This window comes from Callithrix jacchus, chromosome 8 (assembly GCF_049354715.1).
Source record: "Callithrix jacchus isolate 240 chromosome 8, calJac240_pri, whole genome shotgun sequence".
Classification (NCBI taxonomy): domain Eukaryota; kingdom Metazoa; phylum Chordata; class Mammalia; order Primates; family Cebidae; genus Callithrix; species Callithrix jacchus.
Window position 1 is genome coordinate 25,270,606 of NC_133509.1, and position 14,990 is coordinate 25,285,595.

Sequence of the window (14,990 nt, forward strand, 5' to 3'; positions counted from 1 at the left end):
AAATTAATCACTGGGATTCTTTTTTTCTTTTTGAGACGGAGTTTCGATCTTGTTACCCAGGCTGGAGTGCAATGGCGCGATCTCGGCTCACTGCAACCTCCACCTCCTGGGTTCAGGCAATTCTCCTGCCTCAGCCTCCTGAGTAGCTGGGATTACAGGCACGCGCCACCATGCCCAGCTAATTTTTTGCATTTTTAGTAGAGACGGGGTTTCACCAAATTGACCAGGATGGTCTCGATCTCTTGACCTCGTGATCCACCCGCCTCGGCCTCCCAAAGTGCTGGGATTACAGGCTTGAGCCACTGCGCCCGGCCTAATCGCTGGGATTTTAACCCCAGTCCCGCACCCACCTTACTGTAGATGTGGAAAAGTTGCTAAATACTTTTGCCACTGTCTTCCATCTTTAAGTAAATGTTAAAATACCCATTGCTAGTTTCCACAAGTATGGGAAGGATGAAATTAATTTTGATTAAGAGAACGGTTAGTCTCTTGAGACAAGACAGGACATCCTTCATCACCTTCATGGTGGTCAACCTATAGAACTTACTGTAGGTCTTCAGCTGGTAGTTCAGGAAGTAGGCCACCTGACTCAGAAGAAGTCTATTTTTGCTGGCTCCAATATTTGGTTTGGTCTCTTCCTGCTGGGAGTAGGAATTCTCGATGGTATCTGGAAAGTTTGCCTCTGTGGTCTTCCTGGAACACGTCCTGCCAGATGCTATCATGCTGACGTTTGGGGCACCACAGGTAGGGCCAGGGACTGAAAGAAGAAACCCAAATACATGATGGCTTAAAAACCGGAAATCAAATAGGTTTCATCAGGACTGGGGGATGTCAGAAACTCAAATTCTTAACTTACTGTTGAGAAAAACTCGATCCCTCCTCACAGCACTTTAGCTAAGGTCCTTAACCGCAAAAACAAGGTTGAAAATGCTTGAGCTGAGAACTAAAGGAGCTGCCTGTAGCTCAGACTCTGACAAGAGTCCCAGGTAACCATGTGCTGTTGCAATAACAGAATTAAAAGCTGGGCGTGTCATGGAATCTTAGGAGCCCTTCATTCCAACTGCCCAGGGTTTGCTAAAACACAGGCCTCCTGGTCTCACCTGAGGTCACAACAGATGGGGACCATTACTCTATAAGTCACTCTCAGTATTTGTGTACCTTTGTGACAATGCCACAGTGCCATCTCATTCCCAATACATTCATGTGCCTCATTTTTCATCTCTTATGTGTATAAAATCATCAAGGCAGAAACAGTTTCCCAACACGTGATACTTTCTTAATGCTAGTCATGAAGTCAGTCATGTTAAACGTGAGTCCTTCTCACATGTTAAAACAGAATTTAAGGCTTTTCCACAAGTTTAAGATGTCAATCTATTATACTGCCATGATATTCTCTGAGTCCTAAAAATGTTTTCTTTCCTGGCTCAGTATTCTTCTTGCTGCATCCCATGGTTATGCTGATTTAGTTTTTTTTACTGGCAGGTACCAGTACACTGATGTTTGTGGCAGAAGAGGCTTTTCATTACAATTAAGACCAGTGTGATGTTCCTATGTCCAAAGCTTCCTCTATGTGGGATGATTTGTTTTTTAATGTGACTGAATACTACATCTCATACTTATCACTTATAAATGTCATTCTAGTCCCAGAAGAGCTCTTTTCAAGGTGTCGCATCATTGAAACCATTTCTATAGAGATCTCCTGAAAGCATGTGTGACCATCTATCTTGGGAAGTCTTGGAAACCTGATATGATTTTGTTGTTTTCATTTCACTTTTTCCATATATTGAAAATAACAGGGCCATGAGCGGTTCTTATGGAACATGTTTGATAGGTATTTCTCTGAGTTGGTCTAACACCATTAATGTGTGGGTGCATCCCACGAACCAAACACGACAAGATCAAGGTGATGGTCAGGGGTGGTTGGTGGTCCTCAGTGTTGCTGTGCAATGGAAGGTGAATTTGAGATGAGAGGAACGAGTAGGGAAGAGTGATCCCCTGAACCACCCCCTCACTTTCTCAGCCGTCATCTCCACGTAGAGTTTCTGAGCCTGGGATTTGGGAGACTGTTCTGTAGCCCAAGTCTCCTATGTTTGGCTGCTGGGCTTGCCTGAGTTGAGGGTGCAATAAGTGTGACCCTGGGCTGCCCAGCATTCATGCGGAAGTCAAGGAAGAAGAACTGCCTCAATCCCATTGGAAAGCGTGCCTCTCTGCAGCTCCCACCATCCTCCAACTACACTGTAGAGATACTGCGTGGAAATATATCAAAGGCTTTATGTAAAGGTATGTTCTGGTGTCTGGGAGGCCTGACATTCTGTGGTAGAATGAGAATCTGCCAGGTTCCTTCATTTTAAAACTGATGAAACTGCAGGTTCACAGAGTTATGTGGCTGACTTGAGGTCACACAGAGATGAGTTTTGAGCACTGCTAATAAAAGCAATCACAACAATTATTCCACAGTTATTCATAGGATCCATGTCATTCAGTAAATATTCATATCATCATCCAGTAATTGTTTGTTGACCAATTTGTATCAGGCATTTTGCTCAAAACTGTGCACATACTTGGACAGCGTATCTTCATCATATTCTTCAAGGTAATGCTGTTATCCTAAGAGTCAGGTAAGAAACCTGAGAAGAGGGTTAGCAAATCATGAATTTGGCCATATTTCCATTGTTTAGTGTCTGTGATCCTGGATGAATAACCAGAATGAGTCACAGGAAAAGTATTCAATCCTGTCTCATTTTCCAGGACAGAGGTGTGCCCTCCTAGAGTATTGAGCCCAGAATTCATTAGTGTCTGCAACCTTGCTTTAACAGCATGGGAAATAACCTCTGTTACCTGGAATTTCCCTGAAACTTTGGAATACACAAGAGAAGTACGAGACTTGGTCTTCCCTTGACTATATTTAATTCTCTCTTCTAAGGAACACCTATGATTTTCACTAAGAATTTTGCTTTTTTTCTTTTTTTGAGACAGAGTCTTGCTCTGTCTCCAGGCTGAAATGCAGTGGTACAATCTCGGTTCACTGCAACCTCTGCCTCCTGGGTTCAAGTGATTCTCCTGCCTCAGTCTCCCAAGTAGCTGGGACTACAGGCACATGCTACCACGCCCATCTAAGTTTTGTGTTTTTAGCAGAGACAGGGTTTCAGCATGTTGGCCAAGATGGTCTTGATATCCTGACATCGTGATCCACCCGTCTCGGCCTCCGAAAGTGCTGGGAATGCAGGTGTGAGCCACCGTACCTGGTGAAGTTTTGCCTTTTTATAACCACAATATATGTTTTATGAAGTAGATTTTACTGATAGCTCCATTTAGAAGGAATAAATATGAGCTATAGTTTAGGTTTTATGCACATTTTTATGATTTCTGTTTTGAGATTAAATTCTCATGTAAATAAAAAAATACTTATTACTTATAAAAGCAAATTCATTATTGGTTTGAGTTTTTGATGCTGAAGCACAAACTGTTGACTTTATCTGTGTCTGTCCCCATCAGTGCTGCTCATTGTCTCCCAGTATGACCTGGCCATGCCCCTGCACTTACCCTCATCCTGCTCAACCATCTCCATGCACTGTCCAATTCCATCAGTGATTCAGGCTCCTCCCAAGGCTCCCTGAAATGGGTACAGGTAGCAGGACGTCAGACACATTCCAGGCACAAAACTAACCCATACTGTAAAGCAGGCAGCTGTGTTCCCACTTCCCTGAAGTGATGTCCTAGGACAGGAAGGAACACTTGCCCTTGTTAGGGGTCTGTTCTTCATGTACCAGGACCTCTGATCTAGTGTACGCAACTGTCCTGAATGTGAATGAACTTGCTAAATTTCTCATTTCTCGCTAGGTGGCTCAAATAGATTTGTAAGACTTCCTTACCCATGTCTGCTGAAGTCTGACAACTTACCAGCATGATTGCTTTTCTTGTAAGGGGCAGCTCAGGGAAGACTGGCCCAATTACCATGCATAGAGAGGTAAAGTGAATTTCTACTCAAAGCAACCTTGAATTTGAAACTAGGTCTTCCACTGTTTCAAAGCTGGATTGTAGGTCCAAACATGTACATATTTGGATATTATATCCTCATCGGAATCCTCAGGCATGTGTCCTCAAGGGCTTGTGTGTCTGCTGTACTCAGCATAAAGTTATTTCTCATTATGGTAAGTTATAAGTAATTTGCCAGAATATCATTCATTATCAAGATCAAGTTTTTTATCATCATGGCAAGGACAAATTTAGAAGACTTATTAAATTTACTTTTTTGTTTGCCCAGCTGGAAACAGTCAATAGCTACTGATATCATCAGTGTCTTCTGAAAACCTTGGCTGTGTTAACTGCTTTGACTCCACATGGAGCAGAGGTATTGGTGCACTGTACCTCCATATGCTGAAATATGGCTGAAGTCCAGAATCACTGGCTTAAGCCATACACTGAGGTCATCTCATGCAGCATCGGCCACTGGTTCCAATGAACCCACCATGACTACACTTCTCATCAATCACCAGTCACTAGACTGAGAATTGTGTGAAAGCTGGGATCCTATTTTACTCACCTCTGTGGTCATGGTTCTTAGCTAAGGGCCCAGCACAGAGGGGTCTCTCAGCAGTGTTCATGACTGAATAAAATTGATTACAAACCTCCAACTCTTTCACCTACATTTCTGTCCCCAGTGTCTTGTAAGGATGCTCTTTCTCTCAGAATGCTGCAAATCCCCTTCTCTAGAGAGGTGCCTGCCCTACACCATCCCTGCCCCAGGATCCTCTCCTGTGGGAGCTTAAAGGAAGGCTAGCCTGTTCTGAAATTTTTCTTTTTTTGAGGCAGAGTTTTGCTCTAGTTACCCAGGCTTGAGTGCAATGGTGTGATCTCAGCTCACTGCAACCTCCGCATCCCGGGTTCAAGCCATTCTCCTGCCTCAGCCTCCCAAGTAGCTGGGACTACAGGCATGAACCACCACGCCCAAGTAATGTTTTTGTATTTTCAGTAGAAATGGGGTTTCGCCATGTTGACCAGGATAGTCTCGATCTCTTGATCTTGTGATCCACCCGCCTCGGTCTCCCAAAGTGCTGGGATTATAGGCATCAGCCACGAGGCCTGGCCAATCTGAAAATGTTCTCTTATGCTTCCCCCTGTCATTAGGAGCAATGTCCTTTGAAATACCCTCCCAGCCTCCGGGCTGCCACAACACCCCAGTTGGGTAGAACTACCGTATCTTGTTGAAATGATCTGTTTGTGTTCTTCCACTCATTGGCTTTTCTTTGGAGATATTAAATATCTGAATCCCAAGTGCTTAGCACAGTATAAAAAAAATTAAATACTCAATAAAAATTTATGAGAAGCTTCCCTCAACTGAAGGTGCAGAAGAATAGTAAAGTATCACTGCTTCACATACAATTGAGGGACACTTACTCTGGCACCTGACCTAGGGCAGAGCTGTTCCATGTAAGAATGAACACTTCCAACCCTTCTCTAAGCACGGTTATTCCCTCTAACCCACAGTAACCTGAAGAGCATCCACTGCTACGGCAGCCCCGAGGTCGAGGCTCCTGGGTCTGAGGGAGGGGGGCTCATGGTCGCATCCTCCCCCTCCTGGAGTTGAAGCTGTCCCTCACTATAAACCAGCTCTGATCTACCCTATGGCTCTCCCTGGCCAAAGGCAGGAGATTCCTGTGGAGTAAGTTTCTCTCTCCGTCCCCACTGCTCAGTTCATGCTGCTCCCTGAGAATTTAAGTGATCATAGACATTGCCCATTTCCCCTGAGGCTTCTGTCCCAGTTTGTCCTTATTCTCCCCTTCTTTGGTTTTCATCTATCAATGGCTTGTCCTTTGTGGATTATTCTCATCCCCTAAACCTGCTGACTTTCTTTCTTTCCTCAACTCTGGGAGCTCAGGCTCCTCCAGGAGACAGGCCTCAGCTGAGGGTCCCAGTCAGCACTGAAAACCATCTCAATTCCTTGGAGACTCAGAGAAAACAGAGCAGGAAGGGACCTCAGAGAGGTACAATAAGCCCCTACCTTACTGATAAGGAACCTGAAGCCCAGAAACACTAAGACTCTCCCAGGCACCCTCACCTCTTGGTGGCAGCAGATCCCACACACAAGCCTTGGTCTCAGCCTCCCTGTGCAGAGCAGGTAACTCACCCTCCAGAAGCTCACTGCTGCCTTTCAGAAAACTTTAGATTAAAAATAGCAATTTCCTCTGTGAAAACAATAACTGTAAAAGCCCCTTTCCTTGGACAAACCCTTTATCACAGTTCTATAGTCCTGGCATTTATACTCGGTCAGCTGTCACTTACTAGCTGCTAGATTGAAGCAGGGAGCACATAGAATTAAAGAGTGTTTCACACAACCCTGCTTTCCCGGCCTGGGCTCTCAGCTCCTCCATTCTTCCTCAGAGAGTTTCCTCTGCTGTTAACTGCTGGAGAGTCCAGGCCCTCACGTGGGTCATTTCTCCAAGAAGATCCCTGTTATTTTCTTCCTCTCTTAGAGATAGAGAGGGCAGAGATGGGTTCTGGGACTCCATAGTCTTAGGTTTTCTCCTAAGCCAGCCAGGGCAGCTGAAAGCAATCATGACTGCGAGAGGTCAGGACAGGAAAGAGGAGCACGGGCTCACAAGGACAGGCCCTCCTGGAGATGGCAATACCTGACCAATTCTGCTGGGTATGATGCAACAAGGATTAAGTGGAGCATGCTACCATGAGGGGAAAGGGGAAGAACCAAAAGAGTGGGCGAAGAAGGAAAATAAAATGTGTTCAATAATGATAGAAAAAAAATGCAGAGCCCAGAGGCAAAGCCCCCTGTCACAGAGGGTTAGTTCCAGGCTGAGGAGCCTAATCAAGACATTCCTGCTGGACTTTGCTCAGCCCCATTTCAAAATGGTTTTGGATCAGTGACTTTGTTCCCTCCACTTTCCCTTTTTTTGAAAAAGAATCACTAGCATCATTATTCTGTAACTGTCCCACCATTGCACACTGAGGACAGACAAGCTGTTTGTTCAGTTTCACAGGTCAACAGAGGCAAGTGAATTATATCAAGGATCTGTACTTTGGCTGGGCATGGTGGCTTATGTCTGTAATCCCAGCACTTTGGGAGGCTGAGGGGGATGGATCCCTTGAGGTCAGGAGTTTCAGACTAGCCTGGCCAACAGGGCAAACCCCTGTCTCTACTAAAAATACAAAACAATTAGCTGAATCCAGTGGTGCATGCCTGTAATCTCAGCTACTCAAGAGGCTGAGGCAGGAGAATCGCTGGAACCCAGGAGGCAGAAGTTGCAGGAAGACAAGATCACACCACTGCACTCCAGCATGAGGGACAGACCGAGATTCACTCTCAAAAACAAAAACAAAAAAGAATTTGACCTTAATGGACACCTTCAGAAGCCTCATTTGCACTTGGTGTAGATGATTTAAATGAGATTTTAAACTTTTGATAAGATTAGAGCTACGTGACATTTCTCACTTTGAACTAACCCATTCATGACACGAAACTTGGAAACCTTAGGTGAGAAGATGAATGTATTTTACATCTCTGAGGAATATAAATGGCTGGGGAACAGAAGTTGAACTGTGATAGGTGGAATTTCTAAATGGTCTCCAAACATGCTGTACCCTTATCTCTGGAACCTGTTAAGCTGCTGAGACATTCCTGTAATTACGCTGTAACATAGCAGTCATATGACTTTAAAGAGTGATATGGTTTGGCTCTGTGTCCCCACCCAAATCTCGTGTTGAATTATAATCCTAAGTGTTAGAGGGGGGCCCTGGAGGGAGGTTATTGGATCATGGGGATGGTTTCTAATGGCTGTGAACCATCCCCCAAGTGCCATCGCCTGACAGTTTCCATGAGATCTAGTTGTTTAAAAGTATGTAGCACTTCCCCTTTCTCTCGCTCTCTCTCCCCTGCCAGCCATGTGAAGACTGTGCCTGCTTCCACTTCCACCATGATTAAGTTTCCTGAGGCCTCCCCAGAAGCAGAAGCCTGCAGAGCCCACAGAACCATGATCTGATTAAACTTCTTTCTTTATAAACCACCCACGTCATGAATTATAACACTGCAAGAGGGCTGGGCGCGATGGCCGCCTATAATCCCAGCACTTTGGGAGGCCGAGGTGGATGGATCACAAGGTCAAGAGATCAAGACCATCCTGGTCAACAAGGTGAAACCCCGTCTCTACTAAAAATACAAAAAAATTAGCTGGGCATGGTGGCACGTGCCTGTAGTCCCAGCTACTCGGGAGGCTGAGGCAGGAGAATTGCTTGAACCCAGGAGGCGGAGGTTGTGGTGAGCCGAGATCATGCCATTGCACTCCAACCTGGGTAACAAGAGCGAAATTCCATCTCGAAAAAAACCCAAAAAACAAAAAACATACCAAAACAAAACAAAAAACATTGCAAGAACAGACTAATACAAAGGCTGAGCTTTCCTGAGTGGGCCGGATCGAATCACATCACTCTCTAAGTGTCAGAGATTTCTCTAGCAGGTAGGAGAAGACAAAGTCAGAGAGGGACGGGAGCTGGAGAAGAATTCCATGAGCTGTGGTTGGTTGGAAGATGGGGAAAGTGAGAAAGAATGCAGGTGGCCTCTGGAGTCAGGGTGTCTCCAGACTAACAGCCAGGAGGACTGAAAAAGGGATCTCAGTCCTCCACCCACAGGAAGAGAAATTCTGCCAATACATCTGTAGTGAACTTGGAAGAGTAGCCTGAGCTCTAGATGAAAAACACAAGCAGCTCATAACCGGATGTCAGCCTCCTAAGACCCTGATCAGAGAACCCAGTCATTCCTGAGTTCTGTGGTTTCAGACCACTAACCTGTTATAATGCGTTAAAAGGTAGCAACAGAAAACTAGTTACAGGTGCCTATCTGTACTCTTTATATTTTCAGATACATTTATGCTAAGCCCTATAGGCACAAAAGAGAAAAAAAAGCAAGGAACTACAGTAAAATGTTATACTTACCTTTGTGCGAGCACTGCAAGGGCTGTGCCAGAGCCCTTGCAACTTGAATATAACAAAGGGCATTTCAGGAAGGTGAGAAGTGTCTCTTCAATGTTACCAACACAATTTCTGAAAGTAAAAAGATAATAAAATACTTAACTCCCAGCCAAGTGTGGTGGCTCACGCATGTAATCCCAGCACACTGGGAGGCTAAGGTGGGTGGATCACCTGAGGTTGGGAGTTCGAGACCAGCCTGACCAACATGGAGAAACCCCATCTCTACTAAAAATACAAAATTAGTTTGGCGTGGTGGTGCATGCCCATAATCCAGGCAACTCATGAGGTTGAGGTGGGAGAATTGCTTGAACCCGGGAAGGAGAGGCAGCAGTGAGCCGAGATCACACCCTTGCACTCCAACCTGTGTAACAAGAGTGAAACTCTGGCTCAAAAACAAACTTAACTCCGCATAACATTATCTGCAAATTCATCATCTACATTTCTAATAGAAGGTTTTTTTCTTTTTTTTTAGTTCTTTCACTTGCGCTCACCAGACAAGGTTTGATGGCAACTATGTGTCACCAGCATAGATGAACCAATCCAAGGAGAGCAATAAACAGGACTACTATTAAGTTCCCCCAAAGAAAGTCCTTAGAATGAAATATCTCCTCTAGTTGACACAAGAGTAAGACAATGGTCAATTATATAAAATTCCAATCTAATAAAAGCTTAAATGTAATGTGCTCTGTTTTCCAAATTTTAATTTTGTTCAGGCTCCATCGTGATGACCAGGGATGGGAAAATGACTGCAGAGAGGCTCTGGGGAATCTGGGGAGGTAAGAAATGAATTCTATGTGGGGACAGAGGTGATGGCTACAAAATTCTACATATCTACTAAAATTATTAAAGTCTACATTTACAATTAGTGACTTTTATGACAAGTAACTTGTTCAATGAAATGAACAAGTGAAGACGGTCCCAGAGGAGCACGGGCTCACAAGGACAGCCCCTCGTGGAGACGGTCAGGACTGAGACACAGGCAATGTCTGACCGATTCTGCTGGGGATGACGGACAAAGGATTAAGCAGAGGATGCTGCCATGAGGAGAAAAGAGAAGAACCACAGGAGTGGGGAAAAAAACGAGATAGATAATAATGGTTTCAAGAAATGCAGAGCAAAGATCCCAGAGGCAAAGTCCCACAAGATGCAGGGTCAGTCCCAGGCTGTGGATCCTACTTAAGAACCTCCTGCTGGATTTTGCCCAGCTCCATTTCCAAACGATTTTGGGTCAGTAACTTCCTTCTCCCTTCCATGTTCCTGGTTTTTGAACTAGAATCACTGTAATTGTTATTTTGTGTCTCTCCAGCCCTTCCACATTAGGAGCAGATAAGCAGTTTGTTCAGTTTCACAGGTCGAAGGATGTAAGGAAATTATATCAAGGATCTGTACTTAATGGACACCCTCAGAAGCCTCATGCACATCTGGTGTGTATGTTTTAGATGAGATTTTAAACTTTGGATCTGATGTGGTATATGTGACATTTTTCATGTTGTACTAATGCTTTAATGACATGAAATCTGGAAGCTTTAGAGGAGAGGGTGCATGTATTTTGCAGATGGGAGAATGTGAGTGTCCAACTGTGGTAGACGGAATTTCTGAAATGGTCCCCAAACATGCCATACCCTTGTCTCTGAAGCCTGTTAAGGTGATGAGAAACCACTCCTGTGATCATGTTGTTCTATGACAGTTACATGACTTGAAGATGGCGAAGTTACCTGCATGAAGTGGATCGAATCACATCACTCCGTAGATGACAGAGCTTTCTGTGGCTGGTTGGAGAAGATCAAGTCAGAGAAAGGAGGAGCCTGAGAAGGACTCCATGAGTTGTGATTGGTTGAAAGATGCAAAAAATAGGTAAGGAGGAAAGCAGGTGGCATCTGAAGTCAGTGTCTCCTGGCTGACAGCCAGCACAGAAAAAGGGCCCTCAGTCCTTCACGAACAAGAATACAAACTCTTTCAATACATGCAGTGAACTCAGAAAAATAGCCTGAGCTCTAGAAAAAAAGCATTCCCAGGCCATTCCTGCATTTTAGCCTCACAGGACCCTGATCAGAAAACTCAGGAAGGAAGGAAAAGAAGGAAACAAGGGAGGGATGGGGGAACAGACAAACTTACATGAAGATGAGGAGATTCAGGGGAACTTACACCACCGATATTTTCCATTAACAGCAACATGCTAACTAGTTGAGGGAGAGAGAGAGATGCACTACTATAAAACCATACACTGTGTCCATGGCGTACAATCCTTCCTGCTTCTCTGGAACACTTTCTGTCTCTGGCCTGCTGCTGCTAGAGACACTGAGTCTTCCCTTTGGACAAGTTTTGGCATCCCCAGGAATGAGATGGGACAGTGAACCCCTGAACACTAGGCCATGACCTTTCCTGCTGCTCCTCGTTCACTGCAGAAGCTCCCCGGCTGCGGGTGAGGGTCTTAGCCCCTGGGTCTGACATCGTCCCTTTGCCTTTCTCACTGGGCTTCTCTCCTTGCACCGGCTCCCACTCCCCCAGGACCTGGCAGGTGACCATATGAGAAGGACACAAACAGGCCACGTCGCTTTCTTTCTCCACCTCTTGATGCCTGCAGTGGTGGGTTCCATGGGATAGCAACCTGACATTTACTCATTATGGTGCCCCTAGCCCAGAGCAGGGCCTGGCACCTAATAGCCACCCTGTGAATGCTCAGTGAAAGACGGCATCCACCACAAGGTCCTGAGGAACCAAGAATTCCACAGTGGCCCATCAATTTTAAGTCCTACACCTTCTAGATTAGGACACTGAAAGGCCTTCAAAAGTGGCCACTCTCTGAAACCATGATACTGGCAGCTGAGCCATGTTTCCCCAACCTGGACACATCTAGAGGCACCGCCTAAATCCAGACACATCTCCCCACCCAGGACGGTGCAGGGGCCTTAGCCTGGGAAATGCGGGTGGACGTGAGAATCATGAAAGCTGAAGAGGAGAAAGCAGGTGAAAAGAGAGACAAATGGGGATGGAGACTAGGGGGTGAGGGGGAAGAGAGAGGAGAGGGACTGGCAAAAAGGCCTGAAGAGAAACTGTCCTCTCCTGAAGTGAAATAACTTCCACCTGACCATGCACTACTGCTTGTGGGTGGCACACGCTGGTCATGCTGCGATGTTTAGGGCCTATGGAATGTTCCCTTCTCATCTGAATCCCAATAGAGAGAGGACTCTCTGACCCCATCCAGCTGGCAGTGCCTCATGATTTTTACCTGTTGGATCTGACAGCTCTTCATGTCAGCCCACACTGTGGGAGGCTGCTCTTGGTGCGCTGAATGGGAAAGATTCTACATCAGTGCCTCGGAGAGTCCACTGGAAGCCCTGGACAGCAAGAGTCGGTGGTGCCCCAGCATGGAGGCCCAGAGCACACAGCACTGAAGCTCCAGACGCCCTCAGGAGGACAGTAAAGGACAATGTGCCGGTGAGAGCTTGGGTCAGCAGGAACCTCCGCCTGGGTCTGAACATGATTGGCCTTCATATAAGCTATGACATAAAAGAGAGAAATCAAGGTTAACATTAAGATTTGGGGCTTGGGCAACGTGAAGGATGAAACTGCCATTTGTTGAGACTCGGAAGACTAAGAAAGGAGCAGACTGAAAGGTGGCGGGAACTAGGGTTGGTTGGGTTTCTGTCGTACGCAATCAACAGTCCTGACCAGCCTGGGCAACATAGTAAGACCCTGTCTCTGAAAATAAAAAATTAGCCAAGCATGGTGGCACACGTGCAGTCTCAGCTACTTGGGAGACTGAGGCAGGAGAATTCCTTGAGCCTTGAGTTACATGTTACAGTGAGGTATGATGGCACCACTGCACTCCAACCTGCAGGAGGAAAAAGAAAAGGTCCTGATTAAATACTTGCATACCCAGAGAAGTTTTCACAAAGTACTCTTGGAGGCAGACTTTAGTGAACAGGAATTCCATTCTTTCTGTTAGGAAATTAAGAGAGTGTAGGTGTGGTTAGTTAATGCTGAATGAACTATCTTTGGAATCTCATCTACTGGTCCATCTGGTCTATGTATATGTGTATATATATATATATATATATATGTGTGTGTGTGTGTGTGTGTGTGTGTCTGTGTATTCTATCTGCCGTCTCACTGAGCTTCGCTAGTTTATGCTGCAGTAACAAAAGCCCCGAAATCTTAGCAGCTACACATACAAAGGTTGATTTTCATTGACATTTCCTTGTATGGCAGGTTAACTGTGACTCTACTCTAGACAAGCTTTTATTTATTAGATGGTGAATGCTGTGATACTTGGAGAATTTATGAATGTGGTTCATTCATTCATTTAACAACTATTTCAATAACTGTGTCATACCAGGCAAGGTCAAGTACTGAGAACACAGTAGCAAATAAGAAACGACATCTCTAATTTCCAAAAGCTTATATTAAAATGAGGTTAAATACATACAAAATAATCATAATGGATATCATATTCGTAAATTAAATAGACTTAGTAAATATTCTAAGTTAGAAAAATATAAAATTATTAAAACTAAAATGGCCAGGTGTGATGGCTCACACCTGTAATACCAACACTTTGGGAAGCCAAGGTGGGAGGATCATTTCAGCCCAGGAGTTTCAAACCAGTCTGGGCACCATAGGAAGACCCTGCATACAAAAGATACAAAATTAGCCAGGCATGGTGGTGCATGCCTGTAGTCCCAGCTACTTAAGAAGGCTGAGGTGGGAGGCTGCTTGAGCTTGAGAGGTCAAAGCTGCAGTGAGCCACGATCATACCACTACACCACTGTACTCCAGCCTCGGCAACAGAGCCAGACCCTATCTCAAGAAAAAAAAAAAAACAATTTAATTGATATACTCCTGAAACTAGTATGTAGAATCCTATCGTCTACATCACATCAGCCCTTTACTTTAAGTGGCTTAACAGTTAGGTATGATCCATAAAATTTTCCTGGTAATTAAGCATACCTAAGAACAATTAAGTATAATAGAGGTACTGCCTTGACAGGAAGATTGTAAAAATCTTTAAAGACAAATAAATAAAGAAGAGAATAAAACCTGTAGCTCTGTGATACACAAATAACATCTAATTGAAGTCACAATGAACATCTAGCAATCATTCTGAACACCAAAGAATTCACTTAATACATTTTGCCTGAACTCCCAACAGATCTCACTTACCAACACCTCTATGTAGCCAAGAAAATTGACAATAGTTTATAAATTACCACCTATGACTCCATCTGCTCTACCCACTTAAAAATTTCATGTATTTCTTTATTTTTTATTATTTTTTGTAGAGATTGGATCTTGCTATGTTGTCCAGGTTGGTCCAGAAACAGACCCACACTGATTTCATCAATTTGATGACCATACAGCCATCCAATTGATGAAAAAAAGTGCTACACAGTGCAGGACAAAGATGATCTTCTCCATACATGGTGCTGGATCAAGAAGTCAGTCACATCCATGTAGTAAAAAGTAAATCATGGGTGGGTGGGTTGGCTCGAATCCTAGCCCTCTGAGAGGCTGAAGCGGGCAGACTACTTGAGCCCAAGAGTTTGAGACTAACCTGGGAAAATGGTGAATCCCCAGCTCTACAAAAAAAATACAAAACTTAGCCTGGCATGGTGGCACATGCCTATGGTCTCAGGTACTCAGGAGGTTGAGCGGGGAGGATCACTTGAGCCAGGAGGTGGAGGTTGCAGTGAGCTGAGATTATGCCACTGCGCTCCAGCCAGGGCAATAGAGTGAGAGCCTATCTGTGGCATGGGGATGGGGGGTGGGGAAGCATAAACTAAACTAAAACTGCTATGAGATTAAGTTTTCATGTTCTTAGGTTAGGCATTGATTAACAGGACACAAAACGCAGTCACTGTAAACGAAAAGATTGATTAAGTATAATTTCACTAAAATTAAGAAACTCAGGCTGGGTACACTGGCTCATGCCTGTAATCCCTTAGATTTGGGAGGCCAAGGCAGGTGTTATCCCTTGATCCCAGGAATTCCAGACCAGCCTATGCAACGTGTTA

At 44.7% G+C, this 14,990-nt stretch overlaps 1 protein-coding gene across 10 annotated transcripts in view; it reads right to left on the reverse strand.

The window, feature by feature from the left end:
• LOC100896515 (NBPF family member NBPF3) overlaps positions 1 to 14,990 on the reverse strand; it is a 38,557-nt gene that overhangs the window by 20,063 nt on the left and 3,504 nt on the right. For 8 of the 10 annotated variants that reach the window (XM_035259368.3, XM_035259366.3, XM_035259369.3 and 5 more), the window contains exons 2-5: positions 12,206 to 12,476; positions 8,941 to 9,048; positions 3,544 to 3,613; positions 548 to 757 (exon numbers count right to left, since the gene is read on the reverse strand). In XM_035259368.3, coding sequence (XP_035115259.2) covers positions 548 to 757; positions 3,544 to 3,568 — 235 coding nt within the window. In that variant the 5' untranslated portion in view covers positions 3,569 to 3,613; positions 8,941 to 9,048; positions 12,206 to 12,476. Of the gene's footprint in view, positions 1 to 547; positions 758 to 856; positions 985 to 3,543; positions 3,614 to 8,940; positions 9,049 to 12,205; positions 12,477 to 14,990 lie in introns of those variants that run through there. The other 2 variants (XM_078333980.1, XM_035259370.3) reach the window with 1 other exon arrangement.